The sequence below is a fragment of the Tachypleus tridentatus genome, chromosome 13 (genome assembly GCF_004210375.1).
Source record: "Tachypleus tridentatus isolate NWPU-2018 chromosome 13, ASM421037v1, whole genome shotgun sequence".
Taxonomy (NCBI): Eukaryota; Metazoa; Arthropoda; class Merostomata; order Xiphosura; family Limulidae; genus Tachypleus; species Tachypleus tridentatus.
In genome coordinates this window covers 14,949,798-14,969,591 of record NC_134837.1, presented here as the reverse complement: position 1 = coordinate 14,969,591, position 19,794 = coordinate 14,949,798, and the positions used below count along the sequence as shown (strand labels likewise).

General features: G+C 33.4%; 1 protein-coding gene across 1 annotated transcript; it reads left to right on the top strand.

Moving 5' to 3' along the window:
• Nucleotides 1-10,803: 10,803 nt before the first annotated feature.
• Nucleotides 10,804-17,937, top strand: LOC143239514 (uncharacterized). The gene is made up of 4 exons (XM_076480666.1): nt 10,804-11,222; nt 11,881-11,932; nt 12,446-12,529; nt 16,914-17,937. The coding sequence occupies exons 1-4, from the start codon at nt 10,815-10,817 to the stop codon at nt 16,967-16,969; spliced, it is 600 nt and encodes a 199-aa protein (XP_076336781.1). The 5' UTR covers nt 10,804-10,814; the 3' UTR covers nt 16,970-17,937.
• Nucleotides 17,938-19,794: the final 1,857 nt, after the last annotated feature.

Below are 19,794 nucleotides of genomic sequence, written 5' to 3'. Positions count from 1 at the left end.
TCACAAAATGTAATTTTTGAGTCACCTGTACACTCTGGATTCTTTAACTTGCTTTGAGTCCTTTATACTTAACAACCATTCCAGTTACTTAACTGGGGTATTAAGTTGCATTAAATGCCCTTTCTCAACACCTATTTGTAACCTTATTATCATATGCCATCTATCACTTTAGCTTGATTTTAATTTTTTGTTGCTACTGACCTACAGTCATCACCAGTCTGAGTGATTTGCACTGTTTGTTCACAAGATGTTTTTTCATTCTATCAACATCCTCAGACATTTCTTCTTACTTAAAACAAGGAAGAGAGTAAATCCTTTTCACCAATTCCTCTGATCACTCATTTCTGTGACCAATCAGATCTCAAATGTTTAGTGAAGGTTTTTTTTCCCACATTAATGCCTTTAAAAATGTTAGACAACTTCTTATTTATTGAGATCACTGAGTTTTCTTTTTGAAGTCAAAGGAATCTTCTGCGAGTCCTGTCTAATCAGGTTCATCACGTTTCTATGTCCTTAGTATCCTAGTTGAATTACCTGCCGGAGAAAATTTGTGGAGTGATGTGTGAATCTCTCCCAGTACTTTGACTGTCATATAATTTGGAAGTATCTTCATCTGCGAGTTTTTGCTTATTCCCTGTAGTTATCTTAACCACGTCTGCTAGATTTACAGAAGGGTAAGTATTGTTATTGCTACCTTTCGGGGTCCCCTACCTCATTTTCACAGGATTCCAACTGCACTAACAACCACTTATTCAGTGTATTTTATCTAGCTTGCAACAGGCTTTGTAGGAATGAGGTGTTTCATAAGACCTCTTAGAGGCTGAACAGGTGATATTACTGTACCATGCTGGACTGTCACTCATTGACAACATTAATGAAACATATCCATGCTGATCATTGGATTGAATAAATTGGGGTTTATTTTGCTTTTGAAAACTTGAGGAGTTTGGTACACCTATTGCACTATTTCCAAAACTCTGTTTCACATGATTATCCAACGTGCATTACCCCCTCCACCAGATTCTACTAGTAGAGCTGGAGCATTCTTACCACACTTGGTTTCCAGTCATTGGAGTGGTGTACAGAGGTTTTTTCTCCAGTATGTAAGAGTGAGTTCATCCACACTTGGAGAAGAGAGCAAAGAAAAGGGCCCTTCTATCCAATTCCCTGATTTTTTTTTTTTCCACAGATGTCAGTAGCAAAGACATCAACCCAAGCAGGAAGCTATTTGTAATACTGGTTTATCTTTGATGCTTGGTTATCAGGTTTAAGTTGAATGTGGTTCTTATTTTTTATCAATATTTTTTCAATACGTGGTTTGTGGAAGAGGATCCATTGCCTTCTCATAATTCTAAATGCAGAATAGTTCCATCTTGTGGACTTGACCTTGCCTACATGGAGGATGAGTTCTGTTTCTTCAGGTTGAGTAAGGCATACCATATCCCATTATTCCATATCTGGGATGTTGCCTTCTGAACTTGTTCAGCTTGAGGTGAAGGTTCCACTTCAGTGTTTCATAGCCTCTTATCATGATTCCTTTGACTGGGAATGCATCACTCATCAAGAGTACTACTAGGGTGAAATGTGGCTGCTACAACTAGTGAAAGGTATAAAAAGAAGTTGGTAATTTAAAAAGTTAGAATTTTAGATTTGTTCATTTATTTCTTGCATTGTGGGTAGCAAATGTATCATTTCAATGATTATTTGAGTTTGCAGAAAATGAACATAAAATATTTTGTAAGGAGATGATCTCACAAGCTTACATATATTACTGTTCAAAAGTGTTAGGACAAAGTCAATAATTAAATTTCAGGCTACTTTCAAAGGATGATTTAAAGTAAATCGTGGGTGAAACATGAAAATTTTATTAGTGTGCATATTTATTACTATAGAAATTCCAGTGTAAGTGCTTGAGTTTAGCAAACAGTTAACATCTTCTGTGTCCTCCTTTTGCTTTTAATTACTTCAGAAAGTCATTCAGGCATTATTGCAACATATTTGTTCCTTGCTGGGACAGCAGTAAGTCTTTGAATGTACAGTGCTAAAATCAGGGTTTCAATTTCCCTCTGTGGACACAGCAGATAGCCTGATGTGTCTTTGCTATAAGAAACACACATGCAACATATTTAAACAAAGTATCTTTTGGATTATACTCAAAATGCCTTATTTACTCCTATCAAGTGTCATGGGAAGTAACTTTTACTTTTTCAAGTTTTCGATCTGTCAAATTGGGGCCATTGTATCATTTAAACGACTCCAGCAGTTTCGTTCTTAACTAAGTAATTTCTGTATGGGTTGGATGAGTGTTTGGGGTTATTATCTTCTTACAAGTAGAATCCTTTACCAATAATACACAAACAACTTGATATGCCATGATGGTAATACTTGAGCTGGTATCTCTCTTTCTTACTTTGTTCTTCTTCTTCTCTCTTTTTTTTTTTTGCAAGCATATCCTATCACTACTGCAGAAAATAAACCTCAAACCATCACACTGCCTCCCCCCCCATGCTTCAGGGTAGGTGATATGTATTGAGGTATTTTTTGCCTTTTCACTTGATGTACAAACTGTGCTTTGAACCATATACTTTAGACTTGGATTCCTCCATCTATAACACCATTTTCCAATGATTAATAGTTCAGTTTTTTTTTTTTTTAGCAAATATCAGTCTCTTGTCAATATTTGGAGATTGAAGTAAAGGTTCTTAACTTCTACACAACTAAATATTCCATTTTCATTAAGTATTCTTAATACTACAGATCTTGACAATTTTCTTTCATGCTTGAGATCAGTAACAGTCTTCCTTCTGTCCCAAAGGCTGCATAAACAAAGATAACATCAGTATTACTGAGTTTAGGTGTTGCGCCTCATCATTTCTTATTTTTAAATTTACCTGTTTTGGTTTCATGATAGAGGGTGTAATTTACAGTGTTGGTGGAGCATTTTAAGTCTGCAACAATTTATCAAACTGTCCAAACAGCATCACAAATCTTTTATGTAAACTCTGCTCTTCTGACAATTTTCTACACTCTTTGGGTTGTGGCATGACAACAAAATTTAATGTATAGTGTTAAATACTATTTTTATAAAGGTTTATTTGTGGAGTGCTATTAAATTGATTTATTCTAACATTTACTATATGCTCTCTTCTTGCTGTACAGCTAAGACACTGCATGGGGTACCATGACATTTATTCAGACCTTTAAATTTAATCAGCATGTTCATTCAAGCAGAACACTTATAAGATGCCCTTGGTATAATTATATGGGAATTCTAAAGAATGATAAGTATTCTCACCCTGGCTCATTCACTTGTCAACAGGGATCAGCAAAGCATTACCACAGTATCGAAATTTACATTCTATAATGGCGTGGAAGAATCAGCCCAATGAGATGGAATGAATGATAAAATATTCTCTCAGGCCCGGCATGGCCAAGCTCGTTAAGGCGTGCGACTTGTAATCTGAGGCTCGCGGGTTCGCATCCCCGTCGCGCCAAACATGCTCGCCCTTTCAGCCGTGGGGGCATTATAAAGTGACGGTCAATCCCACTATTCGTTGGTAAAAGAGTAGCCCAAGAGTTGGCGGTGGGTGGTGATGACTAGCTGCCTTCCCTCTAGTCTTACACTGCTAAATTAGGGACGGCTAGCACAGATAGCCCTCGTGTAGCTTTGTGCGAATTTCCAAAACAAACACAAAACAAAATATTATCTTGTCTTCACTTACACTTTTACACAATACTGTGTTCTATATATCCTGATGTGTACTAATACAATTGTTCACAGTTGATTTCTGTAATCCCTAAAACACATTTCAAATATTTGTTTCGACTAAAACTTTATATATTAATTTTCTCTACCATAACTATAGTGTTAGGTTTCTTAAACCACACATGCACACACATCAGAATAAATATAAATTACTTTGTAGAATAACTTTAGATTGTAACAAATTAAAACCACATCTACTTATAATTAAATTTTGTTTTATATCCCTTTGATTTGTGTCTAACTCCTATTGTCCTCCAGTGTTGCACATTTAAAATGCTATAATTCGGGATTTTATTAACCTCTGTGGACACAGCAGATAGCCCAATGTGGTTTTGCTATAAGAAATCATTCAAGAAACTACTATTCATGCCATTTTAAGTTGTAACTCACTTGAACATGGAGCTCACGTTTATGCATTGTTAAAAGTTTTTATTATTACTTTTCTGTACCTAACCAAAAGGGACCCCCTCTCTCTCTCTCTCTCTCTCTCTCTCTTCGTTTTTTTTTAAGTTACTTTTATAATGATAAATAAGGAATTAATGTGAAAGACAAGAAAGAACTTGCCCTAATCTCTCAGGTTGTTGTTGGTTGTTGATGACCCTTAACCCTAAATATTTAATGGTGGCAATGCACTAAATGTTTTTTTGTTCTCTGAGTAAATAGTCTATCAAAGAATGTTACATAATAACATTCAAAAAGTAGACAATTTTTCTAACTTTGCAACAATGCAACAAGAGCCGTTATAAAATCATCCACACTAGTTATGATTCCTATCGTAGGGAAGTTTATACTGACATCGAAATCGACAATTATTTTTTTTATAGTTCGGAAAACAATGTTATATAACATGTCCTTTGATAGATAAAAACCTTGGCTTTCAATTGGTTTTATATAATAAAGAATTAAATGTAAAGGAGAACCATTAACAAACTCCAAATGAGAGGATACAATAGATGTGTGTGTGTGTGGCAAGAAGTGCATGATTTTTCTATTTGATGGTTTTGTAACTAAACAGAATTGAAGTCTATGAAAATGATGGTTTGTCTGATTAATGATGATTGTATATTGAGTAATTTACATTCAGTTTCATAGTTTTTGGGAGGGATGGTTTATAAAATAGAAAAGATGCATAGTGAAAGTGTCACACTATGGGAAATTTAGGATCTTTTGAAATATTGCTTTATAAAATTAAGAACTTAAATCTTGTATACTATTGAATTGTGGATTATTAAGATTTTATGCTATACTAATTGTTATAACATAAACAAGAAGTATATTAATAAAATTTTAAATGTAGGTCACAATAAAGGATACCCTTTGGAATAGGTTTAGGAGACTTGAATTAGAAAATTGTTTGTATAAGAACTATTTGTTAATTCCATTTGTCACCTTAAAATCATGATGGATTATGCCTGTGGTAATAGCTCCCAAATGAATTGGGAATATCCATTTACCAGACAAGATCTAAACATTAATATTAAACTAGTCAGCAGGTATGGAAGCTCAATTAATGGTATGAAAGTAGATGCTTACCCCCACAACATTTCAAAATGGAAATGAAACCAACCATCACAATATTTCTATTCTATGCTACTCCCAGCCTTTTATATTAACTGAATAATATATTGAATAAACTAGAATATAATGGCTAGAAATACTAGCAGTCAAGAAAAGCTTTCACATTGTTTTATAACAAATATGAAAATATTTTGTAAAATGTTTGATTAGGAAAATACCTTTTTCTTTTTCTCTTGAGGTCATTAGCTACTTCTAAGTAGCTAATATTGAATTTATAATTTTATTTAGTGTACTGTGATAGAAAGAACATCTTCAAGTAGCTGGGCTTGTCTTGGCTTTCTCATGTTGTACTTGGATAAGTTTTCAAGAGAAAGAAGGAATGTTGAAAATATGAACTACATAAGAAATATTGAGGTAGATCTTGCAGTTGGGTTTAAATTTTTTTTATTGTTATTATTTAAGGATAGAAGTTGGAAGTTACATTAGTAGAAATATTAGGGTTGTTTCATTTCTGCTATAAGAATTATAAGAAGATTTAAGAATAACTGCCATCCCACAGCTGACTGGAGACAGAGACTGGAGCTGACACAGAGTGAGTGTAAACATTCAGTGCCATACCCTTAATTGATTTTCAATGCTTGCTGGCTAGTTTAATATCAATATTTGGATTGTCTAGTTGATGGGATATTCCCAATGCATTTGAGAGCTATTATTGTTATCTGTTATGACTTTAAGGTGAGGACTGGGATTAACAATGGCTTTTGCTAAACGTCTTTATGCTTGTTTTGTATTGAGTTTGTTATTGTTTTATAGTACTGATTTTAATCAGCTATTAACAATTAATGTTATTAATAGTATTGAAGCTATTTATTTCATTATATATACATGTTTTTTGTTAAAATATGGAAATTTGGCATTGATAAGATAAGCACTGCTTTGTGTAGGCTTCCAAGCAAATTATTAAAACCAGCTTTTTAGGGAAAAAAACAAACTTCATTTAGATTGTGAAATTCAGTTCTTAGTTTTAGCTGTTGCATGAAACAGATGCTCATTGCAGCCAAATGACGCAGGCAGTATAGAAGAAAGAGCTTGGTATAAAATTTTTTTGGTTAAGTACAACAGAAGAATCCACAAGTAATTTACATCAAAGTAATTTTTCTTATGAATATAATAGATTATCCTCAGTTGTTGGATTGAAGGAGTGAAAAATAATGGTTGAAATATATACCATTATTTGATTCTACAGAACTTAGTTCATTATAATATAGTACTTTTACTTGTCACATTTAGTATTTTAAAAGGTTTTCAGACACTGTAAGACCTATGTATTCTTTAATTCTGTCATAGGTAACTTTTACTGCACATCACAAAGTTTTAGTGACTTATGTTCAAAAATTTTTAATTCAGTTTTGTGTTGTAACAATTAGTATGGCATAAAATGTTTGCTAATAATCCATATTTTAAATTTAAGAATTTAATCTTAAATACTGTTAAGACAATATTTAAAAAAATAGAACCTGAATTTCTGCTCGTGTGCTACATTAGTAGCTCATTGGTAATGTAACTTGATAGTGTAATGTGAGCTCCACATTTTCCCAATGATTAAAGTGTGTCTAACTAATATTCACGTCATTATTAGTTGTTAAAGTCCAATAAAATAATAAAATTCAGTGGGCCATGCTTTTTCAGAACAGATGTTCTGCCATTATTCCTTTTGGCCTTTGTATCCAGCTGCAGTTGGGTGACTTGGGTCTGTTTTGGATAACATTGCTGTATTCTCTGGTCAGCCCATCCCACCATGGCTTATTATAGTCTCCAAATGTGTCCTTTGTTTAAGTTGTCTGAGAAAAGCAGATACTCCCAGTTGGAAGTAGGGTCTTTTATTTCTTGAACATCTTTCAAACCATCCTTCTATTCCTATTTATACAGATGGTTTTAAATCTGGTGGCTGTGGGCTCTCCAATGATTTATTGTGGTTTGGTGGTTGTGCACAGAATCCCCTCTACAGTTTGTGCATTCACTGCTGAACTGGATCACATAGAAGTGAAGCAGTGCTCAAACTGCACTATTTATGCTGACTTGCTTTGTTCTCTACTGGCCCTGGAATCACTTCATGTTAGTTCTCATCCTGTTCTCAACGATACTCAAAACTGACTGGCCCATTTTTTTTTTATTATCTACTTCTATGCAGTTTTTCTGGATGCCAGGCCATGTTGGTATTATTGGGAACAGGCTCACAGACACAGCAGCTAAAGCAGTCTGCTCTGGTACTATCACTGCTGTACCTGTTCTATACATGGACTATGGTCCTGTATTCAAGGCTTGGCTCAATGCCAGTTTGCAGTTGACTTGAAGTGAGCAATGTGAAAACAAGCTTTTCCAAATAAAACCATTTATTAGACTTTGGCTGACTTGCTTACGTAAGAATCGGAAAGAGGAAGTTGTCCTAACTATACTACGCATTGGTCACAGTTTTTCAACTTTTTTTTTTTTTAACCTGGACTGATGCATCAATAATATGTTGTCTGTGTGACACGCAGGTTACAATAAGTCGCATTTTACTATCTTGCCATAGTTACTGCTCTCAACGATGACACCTTTTTAAACATGTTTTGTTCCAAGGTTTATCCATGACATTACTGTCATTTGTGACGGTGACACTGTCCACTTTACAAATGTTTTTTAGTTTTTTAAAGACTGTTCATCATTTTAATACTATTTAAGATTTTGATTTATAAATTAGACCTTTTTTAACAATTAAAGGTACAACTAGTTCAATTTGAAGTTACAAAATGGCCGTAACATCAAATAACTGAAAACCAGGACTGGAAAGGTTAAGTTTGGGTATCTAATGCTGATGTTTGAACTGACCTGTTAGTCATGCTAGTGAGTTATGATAATTAAAATTATGCTATGGAAAGTCTTTTAAAACTTTCATTCTTGTAGTTTCTCTCTTACTGTTCTAAACTAGATATTAGAATTGGATTTAATGCTATTTATATTTTTAATTCAAAAATTAAGCTTTTTGTTTTACTGTGATTTCATTTTACAAATTTTAATAATTTTATTTTTAACTTTTTTGCTGGATGTTTGGTGCAGGTAGCCTAGTTGCTTTGCACCATCAAACCAACCAACTTACCTCTGTGTTTAGCAGCATCCATGTTCAGAAGTTGTAGCTAGAAGAGATGATTGTTTTATTCCATTATTTATTGTTATATATTTAAGAAAAGTTTAATCTGTTTCTACTCTGTGTACATATATGTAATAATTTAAATGTTACTGTAAAATACAAAATACTGGTCCACTAAAAGAACAAAGACAGGCAAGACCAGTAGTCATTATATTGTTGAATACAGTAACATCAGTGAATGTGCACCACATCAATGCAAGTTATGTTAGCTAGGGTTTACTGAAAGGTTAGTATATTAAAAAATAAGAAATGTATATAAATTTTAGTGTTATGAGACTTAGACTAAACAATTCTGTTATAATAACTAGTCGTTCTAGAACAAAAAATAATTTAAATTTCATGATGATGAGAAACTTGCTTGAAATAAAGATGTACATCAAGGTGCCTGGTTAGGGTATTAAAACTTTTATTAAAGTAAAGTAGAGAACAGTGTTTCTACCTTAGGTCATCTTCAGGTTAACCTATGTTATATTTCTAGTTTTTTATGGTGGTTATGAGGTTGATTAGTTGACAGACTCCACATGGTTGAGTATGTAAAATACAGTATAAAGTCTTGTTGAAAACAATTATTTGAGATGTACTGAGGAGGTTTTAGAGATTACAGAAATAATAATTGAGATTCTGGTGACAAATGATAGATTTTAATTATAACATGAAATTACTTTGCACTTGGACTGGTAATACAACTATTTTCACAAACAAATCTAAAATAAAAATACTTAAGAAAAAAAATACGTTCTTTTGAGAACATAAAAATGTGTAATCTTTACTAAAAGTCTACCAAATGTTGTGAAGATACACATGCTGTATCAAAAGTTATAGTGCAAATACATAATATGCATATGTGTAGATGAACTCGTGTATCATACCGAACCTGTTGTGAAAGGGTGAAATAATGATTTACTCACGTATTTATTTCTTTTGAAATGTTGATTGTCCAACATGTGTAGTAATTTTGCTTTTAAGATTAAAAATACTTTTAGAAAAGTGTCAAATTTCACGTGCAAAATATTTATAATTTGTGGATAATTATTGAACACATTTATTTAGAAAAAACTATATTTTGTTATTTTCAATATTATATTTCTGTATGGGTTTGGTTGATATTACCTGTAACCACCATAAAGAAAGAGACAAGTTATTACAACTAATATTTGGTCTAAATAGCTTAAATTTTTTAACATTATACATCACACATACGTATACATGTAATGTTCCAGTGTAACATGAAAGCAAATTTTTAAATTCTAGATATTTTTCTTAAAATATAGATCACAAAGTAAAGAAGTATAGAAAACAGTTGTCTCTTCAAGTTACAAACTTTATAATAATTTGCTGCTTACAATTATGTGCACAGTCTTGTCATGTTTTGCATGTAGTGGATGTGAAACAAAGTAATTTGTTTCGGTTTTTTTATATATCAATTTTAAAGTAACAAAAAATCAATTACTATATGAATGACAGATATCTACTGTAATTTTTAGGTCTAGAAATTAAGTTGTATTTGATTCTAAATGTTATGAAATTTCAGACATTTTCATTTACTATTTCTTTGTTAAATACAAGACAAAAAGAACAAATCTTAGGAACCTTCAACAAGGTAAAAAAAAAAATTCATGAGAGGAGTTTTGAGCTTTTGATTGTTTATACATAAGGCCATAAAGTAGCAAAGCAGTGTATGTAAGGAATTATTTCCAAAGAAGTGGAAGAAGTGGGTAGGGCTGCTTTGATTTGCTAAATATAGTAGTATTTTGGCAAATAGAAAAGGTGGTAGATTCTTATTCTATGTCAAACTTATCGCTGTTGGTAATTTGTCTTGAATTCATGAGAAATTATACATTGTACGTGAACATTAATTCAAACCAATGTTACATTGGACATACCAAATGACCCACACACATTGATACTTTGGTGTCAGTTTTTTAATATTTACTTTGAAATTAAGAAAGTAACTTGTGTATAATACTAAAATTTGAATTATTATTTGATATCAAACTTACTGACATACATTTATAAGACAGTGGTTGGGTAAAATTTTGAGTGTGAGTCCATAAATGTGGTGCCTTAACTTTTGACCCCTGACCCCTGTAAAATTGTTCTATCAGTAACCATTTATTGTATTTTAGTTCATTTCTTCTCAGGTACTAACTAATACTTCTTTGAGTTTTTATTTGTCCAAAGTTCTTGATCCAGTAAATGTTAATTTAAAAGTGTTGTTTTGTTATTGGGCATTAACTTTCCTTTATTTGTTTAGTGTACAATTTTTTTTCCTTTCCATAAACCATTTTTTATATTTATGTATGTATAATTTTTTATCTCATTGCAGGTGGTTTAGGAGCAATGGCAGGAGGTGCAACTAATTTGGGAATGGGAATGGGGGCTGGTAACATGGGTAATATGGGTAACATGATGGCAAATAATATGAATGCCATGGCATCTGTAAGTGGAATGGGATTAAATACAGCTATGGGGAGTAATATGGGTATGAATGCAGCCATGGGTACTGGTTTTACTGGGAACATGGGTGCTGCTGCAGGACTTGGAATTGGAGCAACTGGAGCTAACATGGGTTTAGCTACCAACACTAACATGATGGCAGCTATGGGAGGTGGGGCAACAGGTATGGGGGCAGGTACAGCTCTAGGACTTGGGGCTGGAATCCCCAACACTGGAGGATCTTTTGGAGACATGAACAGATTAAGTTTTAACCAGTCCACACAGAGTTCAGACACAGTTATGGTTGAAAATGTGAGTTACCTTTCTCAAACAGTATTTTGTTTTCCTCCTGTACAAGTGGTGTATTGTTTATAGAAGTGCTGTTGAAGCATAATATGTTGTTTTTTATCTAAACTTTGTTCTTGCTTGTGAACCTGGTCCATAATCGTGGTAAAATCTCAAATGCTTAACAATTTGGAATTAATTTTTAACAGCCACAGAAACAATATTTATCCTAATATGTTGATTCAATTGTATAGTTTTTTAAAACATTCAGTGGTAAAAATGAATTTCAAGAGTATAAAACCAAAAATCACATATTAATTGAAACTTTATGTGGAAGTAGTTTTTTTCTCTGATGTTGCAAAAACAGTATATGCAAACTGTTTGAGTATACAGACCTGTATGGCTGAAGTTCCATTTCATAAGCTATTTTAAATGTTTAAGATAGATTTGGATAGTGCTTAGAAATATGTTCAGTTATTTTAAAAGAACATGCTCCCCATTTTGTATTTTTTGTATCAAATTTTGAATGATTTTAATGTTTTTTTTTGTGCTAAATGGTTAATAAATTAAAAACTTGTTGATGTAAATCTACTATATATTGTTTGATTTAACTGAGGGTTAAAGCACATTCAAGAAAACATGATGCACTTTATTCTCCAACTAATACAGTATTGTTTAATGATAGCTCCCTGCATCATACACATGGCAAGCATTGAGGGATCGTTTCAGGGATGTGGGTGAGTAATTCAGTTAGTTTGAAATGTGGTTGTGTAGTTATCTATATATTATGCTTTCAAATTACTTTTGCAACAAGAACACTGAATTTTTACATTTTAGTTATGAAAAAAATATATTTACTAAGGAGGTTTTAGGGATTGCACAAGTGAAATATGAAAATGTTCAGAGGAAGAAAAGTGTTTTAATCTTAAGATGAAAACTACTTTGCACTCAATAGTGAAAATTCTGGTAAAATATAATTATGGACAATGGTAGAGATATTTAATTAAACCTTATTTCTTTTAAATAAAAGACAATGTTTAGTGAAACTTACCCAATTTTGTAAAGACACCTGAAGCTCTGCAGAATGTATACTATGTTTTACTATGATTACGTGATTGTGTGATTCTGTAAATAATTTGGTTATGTCATGTACATTTTTTATACTTAGAGAGAGAATTGTTTTATTGATGTCTCTAGTAATTGATATTAATGTTAGGTTCCATTGTAATTGTTGACATGTGTCTGCCTAGGTGATGTAAGGTTTGCCGAGATGAAGGGACGTGGCTCTGGCCTTATTAGATTTAAAGCTGAACGAAATGCTCAGAGGGCTGTTGGTATCCTTTTAGTGTTTGATGGATTTGGTTCTGGTTTTATAATTAAATGTTTGTAGTTGTGTTCATATTGAGTAGAAATACATATTGTAGAACTCTTAACTTAGCTATGAAAGTTTCAAACTGGAGTTATGTATGTTTCATAATTAAATGTTTATAGTTATGTGGATATTGAATACAAATACATATTGTAGAACTGTAGTGTGTGAGTTTTAAATTAGGGTTGTGTACATTTCATAATTAAAAGTTTATAGTTATGTGCATATTGCCTCTTGGTGTGGATTCCTGTACGTGTTGAGTGGATCTCCCAGGGAAGGTTCTGTTCTTTCTGGGATCTAAACATCCATCCACATGTTTGCTGTGCATGGCAACCCATGAAGAGAAGGAGAGGATCCTGGTGGTTGAGGGATCCAACTCTAACACACCACTTTGGCCTTGAATTCCTGTAGACGGGCAGCCTTTGGGTTGGCCTCCTTGGGTCAATCGGCTGGTCCACTTGGACTAGTCAACCAAGTACCACTGTTGGAAGTTCTAAATGGGTGTTGTGGACATTGTGTCTGATGCTGGTGTTTGGGTATAGTGCTCACAAAACCCTGGCATTGCTGCAATGTCCTTGCATGACATTGTAGTGCATCCTCTTCTAGGGCTCCATGGTGGGTGGGGTCAGTGTGTACCGAAATTTTCCTTTTTTCCTATGGATCCCCTACGAAAAATTTAAATAAAATAGTGAAAAAGCAGTCAATAAGTAAATAACCACGTCTTGAAGACTCTGAGCAGCAATCTTCAACATCTGTAACACACGTACCCCATTTTCTTATATTACATTCTCTTTCAGAAAAACCTTTAGGGCAAATGTCCCCCTTTTTTATTCAGAAGAGACCAGAGGGACTTGCTGGCTTTCCAAAGTCAGTAAAGAAGCTTTGATCTGGAGACATATTGGTTGAAACATCCACATCCCAACACAGTGAACTCCTCTTGAATTCAAAGACATTTGGGGATGTACCTATTGAGGTTACCCCTCATGCTACCTTGAATTCATCACGAGGAGTTATTGTTGAGAGGAATTTGAAGAACGTCCCCAAGACAGAGATTTTCTCTGGTTTCTCCACTCAAGTTTCTGCAGTGAGGTGCATCTCCACCCACAAAGATGGAGTTACACTGCCGACAAATATCCTTGTTTTGACATTTACATCACTATCAAGGCAGGTTATCTAAATTGCAGGGTACGGCTGTACATTCCAAACCCTCCGATGTTTCCAATGTCAGAGGTTCGGTCACTCAAAGACGTCATGTCTTGGTTCCCTGATATATGTTCGTTGTGCGTTGTGATGGCAAGGACCACGATGCCTATGAGTGTGAAACAGACCCACATTGTGTCAACTGCAATGGTTCTCACCCTTCCTACTTTTGTTCTTGCCCTAAATGGTTGGAGGAAAAAAGAGGTGCAGCATTTGAAAACGACTCATATCATTACTTATCCTGAGGCTTGAAAATTGCTGTCTGCCACTTCATCTCGGACATATGCTGCTGCACTTTGTTCCACAACTACAGTGGGAGTGCAGACATATCTATCTGTGTCTTCAAAAGAATCGTTTTCAAAACAAATGAAAAGCCTTTTGACCTCCATGGTTAAAAAGGTTGATGAATCAACTTCTACACCCATCTCTGTTCCTCCCATACATTCCACCGAACCCAAAGATCCACATCCTTTGGTTTCAGATACAGGCATTTCTTAAGATACATCTTTTCTCCCACCCCAAGATGCAAAACAATCATTCGTTCATGTCCTCAGTCACTGGAAACCCCTTCCAACAGCAAAGACCTGCCCAATCGATTCAGGGCAGGATCCTCCGAATAAGGACAGTAAGGAAAAAAGACGTGATAGTAAACAGAAGGGTTCTCCAGCCACTTTGCCTACCCATCATTAAAAATGCCCACCTTGACACAATGGAACTGTCGAGGTTTACGTTCTAATCTGGATGACATCAAAACACTGATTGCTTCCTACCATCCTGCATGTCTTTCCTTACAAGAAACATTTCTGAAACCTGCCAATACAGTCACCTTTTGGCAGTTTTCTCTGTACAAAAATCACAGGCTGTGTGATGCATGAGTACATGGAGGGGTGGCTCTGTTTGTTGATCAGCATGTGCCCACCCTGTCTTTGTCACTCAACACACCCTTGGAGGCCATAGCCATTCGTGTTTCCTTGGGTCATAAACTCATTGTTTGTTCTCTCTACCTGTCACCTGGAGAGACATATGATCAATAAAACCTTGATGTTCTCATTGAACAGTTGCCGTCTCCCTTTCTAATCCTGGAGGACTTAAATGGACGTTATCCCTTCTGGGGGAAGTGCTGTTATTGACTATCATACAAGTAGCTGCTCAATGTATTCCTAAAACCTCGACACGTTTTCCACGATATCCTCGTCCGTGGTGGAATCCTGCTTGCCACTTAGCACGGAAGGCTCAAAAGCGGGCCTGGGATACTTTTCGTAGATATCCCACACTTTCAAACCGTATATCTTTCCAACAGGCTCATGCACATGCTAAGTGGGTAAGACGTCAAAGCCAGAAGGAATCTTGGATAAAAGTTCACAACTAGTATATCTTTTACCAAAATCATTTCGCAAATGATTATTACAATTTTGCTACATGTCTTTTAAAACTTTTATTACTTTACCTTTTGATAATGGCTGTAATGACACATAATCCAAAACCAGGACTGGAAAGGCCAACTTCAGGTGACTGTGGTTCTTGTACTTACCTGTTAGTCTTCCTGGTGGGTTATGATCATTACCATTATGCTAGAGAAAGTTCTTTACAACTTCTCTTACTCTGCTTTCTCTCTTAACATTGTAGACTAGGTGTCAACATTGGTTTTATGATTTTTCTGTTTTTCAATGATGTTTTGTTTTACCTTCATTTCCTTTTATGAATTTTACTACATTTACTTTATTTTTACCTTTTTACTGGGCGTTTGGTGCAGATAGCCTAGCTGCTTTGTGTCATAAAACACTATATCAACCAACCAATGTGCATATTGAGTAGAGATATATAGTGTAGAACTTTAACTAGTATGTGAAAGTTTCAAACTATGGTTGTTTACGTTTCATAATTTATTGGTCATAGCCATGTAGACATAAATGATATTTTTTGGATTTTATTACTGATTGGTCATAATTTTTACTCTCCTAAGTCAATTTGTTATATAGACTAGATGAAAGATAAAAGACTGTAAAATATTAAAACTTCAGTTATCTTGTAGTAGTTACTTACTGTAATATTTTAGCAATATTCTTATTAGGCTACTGTAAGTAGAATTGTTTTGAGTTGTTGTCATATGTAGTTTTTGGAACAATTCATTCCAGTAAATATTGGTCATAATGTTCTGCTTTGGAAATGCAAAAGATGTTAAAACAGTGATACAAAAGCTTACAGCGATACAGAAGTATTGACTTTGTTTGAGGTTTTGTTTTGTCCCACTTATTATGTAAAAATATTTTGCTTTCAGCAGTGCTTGTGACATGTAGTGTTAGGCATGTTCTATCCTGAAAATCTTGAATTCAAGTGTATAGAAAGTATATTCCATATACTGTCATCTTCTAGTAATTTTATGGGTTAGAAACTGGTGTGAAATAACTGCATTTTATGTATTATATCACTGTCTAATAATAGTTCAAATTAAAACTAATGCATGGAACAAAAAAAAATCACAGCTAGTTTTGAGTGTTTGATGTTGAATAAATGATTTTAAACAAGAATGTGAAGTTTTAGTCATAGTCCATCCATTTTAAAGAAATTTAGCCATTAAAGGCTGCACATGGTCTAGTTATTATTCTGTGCACTTTTGCATTTTTCAAGAGAGTGATGGTCAGTTCTCACTATTATTAGAGTTGAACAAGAATTAATGGTGGGTGCTCTTGACTTAGCTGCTTCCTTACTAGTCCAAAACTAGGGATGACTATTTGAAATAGCCCTACTTATGAATGTAGAAAAACAGGAGTGGATAATATATTATACCTATCTAAAGTCTTTGGTACATATATGGATTGTAGTACTTTTTTTTTTTTTTACTAGATAGGTTCTAAAAATAAAATAATTCAAAACTTCATATTGTAATAAATATTTATATTACATTTATAAAATTGTATAAGATGTCAGTTTTAGTATTTGAGTTAGATTTTGCTGATACCTTGTGTCTGAAGTCAAATGTCATTGCATAAGATGAGCATTCTTGTTATTTTTTGTTAAAACATTAAGGTTCAGTTGAAAATATTGTTATTTGTGAAATTATATCACATCATCTGTATTAAACTGTAATATATTTCATTAAGATTAATATATCTAATGTAAAATGTGAAAATTTCTTGACATAAATTCAGATTTAATGAATGGAATCCGCATCGACGGTCGCCCAATTCAGGTTCGCTTGTACTGAACTTCTTATTGCATATTTCAGTGGTTTGAAACTGCCAGGGTTTTAACACCTGTTGCATTTTTCTTATTCGTGGAATCATCTTTGTTTACTTTTTGTTTGTGGAACTTCTTTCATTTGAACACCAGTAAAGGGATCCTTTTTTTAAAATGTATTTTATTGTTGAAAAGAATGGCTGTTTTCATATTGGAGCTGTTTGAAAATTAGCTGTGGTCTTTTAATTATTTTTGTTGTTGTCATAGACTGTTAAATAACATCCTGTGGAAGATTAGAAGACCTGATGTTAGTGGATTTTATTGAAGCAAGGTTGCAATTTGGTTAAAATGTAGTGGGCGTGTACAAGTTTTGTAGTTGTTAGTAGTGTATAATCCTAATTTTTGTGACTGAGTTAATATAGCTTGTAATCTAAACTTTTCACTGGTAGTTGTTATTGTAGATGGTGTTTTTAGTTGCCTTTCTGTAAAAACAAAATTCATTATAGTAAATGTTTTGTGAATGCTGGATTATAGTAGTTGTAATGAAAACATGTTGGGACAATTCACATATCAGTTTTGTCTTGACACCTAGAGTATGATTGCTTTGTATCACTTTAAAGTAAATGTTGTAACTGTATAGTCTTTATTTAAGGTGTCTTGTGTTAGTAGGTGTTTAACTATCTGCTGTTATTGTTAAACTTGAAAATTATGTATCTATAAAAGAAACAATTCACTTACAAGGTGAACATTTTTGTTTGTGTCAGTGCTTGATCTTGGTGTATTAAAACGTTAATACTATAAGCTTTCTGTTGTCTTGATTTTTAGTGGATTTGGTTTTTGGAAATGCTTTTCTTGTTAGAATATCTTTTTTTTTTCCTTGCGTCATTTCATATCAGTTGTACTTTGTAGATGTGTCAACATTTTAGTGTTGCCTTCAATTATTAAGTCGTAGTTTTTTTTTTAAATAAAGATTACTGTCTTCGTAAACAAAACAAACTTCTTGTCTGTTGTGTACTTGATTAAGGTTATTTGTATCACTAATAAATAATCCTTCATTCATCACTGAGAAAGTTTGTTAATACTTGGTGTATCTGCTATGGCAAACTTTTTCAAATATTGTTTCACTTGATAGTTAGTATTGTTATGTCTGTTTAATTTATTCATGGTTGGGGCTTTTATTTTCATTCTTTTATCATTCAGTATTTTTAGTAGTTAATCTAATGTTCAGCAATATAAATTACCAAGTTATTTCAAAACTAGCTTTCCTTTTCTTCCCCCTGTTTGTGTGTAGGCCATAATTATGTAGTTTTATGACTTTTGTTATAGCTACATCCATCAAAAACTGCTACCAGAAAGAAAAATGAAGTACTTCGAGAAATTGCACGTTTGTTTTAGTTTTTCATATTAGATAACATGACCAACAGAATGTTAAAAACTGGTTATGTATATCACACCATGATTTTTGTAGCCTTTTGTGCTATAAAATAATTGAATGTTAAAATCTGTGTATATGTGCATCCTTCTTCACCATGTCGCTTGTAGTTTTCTGCATGGTACAAGATAAATCTTTATTTAGTAGGAACAACATTATAATCAGCTAACTTGTTGGCTTTTATTTTCATATTTGGTCTCACTGAAGAACAGTCTTCTTTCTAGAGTCTCTGAAATATATATCTAATAATCTCAGTTATGCATAGTTATTGGTCTTAGTGTTGGGTATTATTGTTCTAACCACAAAAAATTGAGATTGGGGAAACAATGGAAACTTAACAGAAATAGTCTAGGAGCCTGCTTCGAAAAAATATCCACTACTTTGTTACCAAAATGTAATTTTTTTTAATATGCTATGAATCTGAATAGTGGCAAAATATTTGTCCTTTTGAAAGTGGTTAAAAATCCAAAATGGCCATCAAATTTAGTCAGATTTCATAATTTTAAAGTTTTGTTCATCCTAGAAGGTATGAATTTAATATAGAATCATTTTTGAATTCTAAACACTTGAGTTTGTCATCAATTGCTGAAAAGACTTAAGACACCTTGTGACACTAGGACAATAATGGTGGTCTTCACTTACGGGCTCGTGGACCATATGTTATCTACATTGTAAGGCTTTCATTGCCTGTTGTCCTTGAATTTATGACATTTTTTGATATCTTTAAATCATTATGTCCTTCCTTGTATACAAGTTTTTCTCATATTTCACCAAATCAGTTTCTTTGTTTCCATAGTTTTACATTTTGCTCATCAATATGAACACAAGATTGTCTTAAAATTGTTCTTTATCTGTTTCTGTCCTGGTTTACCAACCATTTCTACATTTTTCCTACATTTACATGAACCATTGTAAAATAGTAATTTTTCAGATTTATACCACCATTTTCTACAGTTACCAGATAAGGTATTTTCAACAATAGCTACATACAGTTTGTGTTCATTCAGTCAATCAGAAAAACATCTGGCATTGTCACATCATTTCTAACCCACATTGTAGCCTGAAAGATAGCTGTAAGCATGTTGTACAGTACTGCATCTTTTGTAGGAGGCAGCATTTTAAGGTCCAGTTACGAACACAAATGCAAGTTCATAAAGGGTTTAACCAGAGTTAAGAGTTCGTGTGAATGTATAATCAAATTTGTTCTCTGATAAGATTCGTCAGTTTCAAAGTGTCATACACGGAAAGTAATAATTTATTATTGATGATTACCTGCAACGATTTAACTATTTCCACAAAACAAAATTGTATCACGTCTGCTGACTGCACACAGGAATGATACCTTCTTTTGTTCGTCTGTTTTCAAACTTTCATGATCATGTGTTGTTATGAAATAGTCCTAAACAGCTTAGTAGTTCATT

What these genes read in the sequence shown, in the direction of transcription:
- LOC143239514 (XM_076480666.1), top strand. Translation starts at nt 10,815, where the DNA reads ATGGCAGGAGGTGCAACTAATTTGGGAATGGGAATGGGGGCTGGTAAC. An exon ending in ACACAGTTATGGTTGAAAAT is followed by an intron (nt 11,223 to 11,880) that starts GTGAGTTACCTT and finishes GTTTAATGATAG; the next exon opens with CTCCCTGCATCATACACATG. An exon ending in AAATGCTCAGAGGGCTGTTG is followed by an intron (nt 12,530 to 16,913) that starts GTATCCTTTTAG and finishes ACATAAATTCAG; the next exon opens with ATTTAATGAATGGAATCCGC.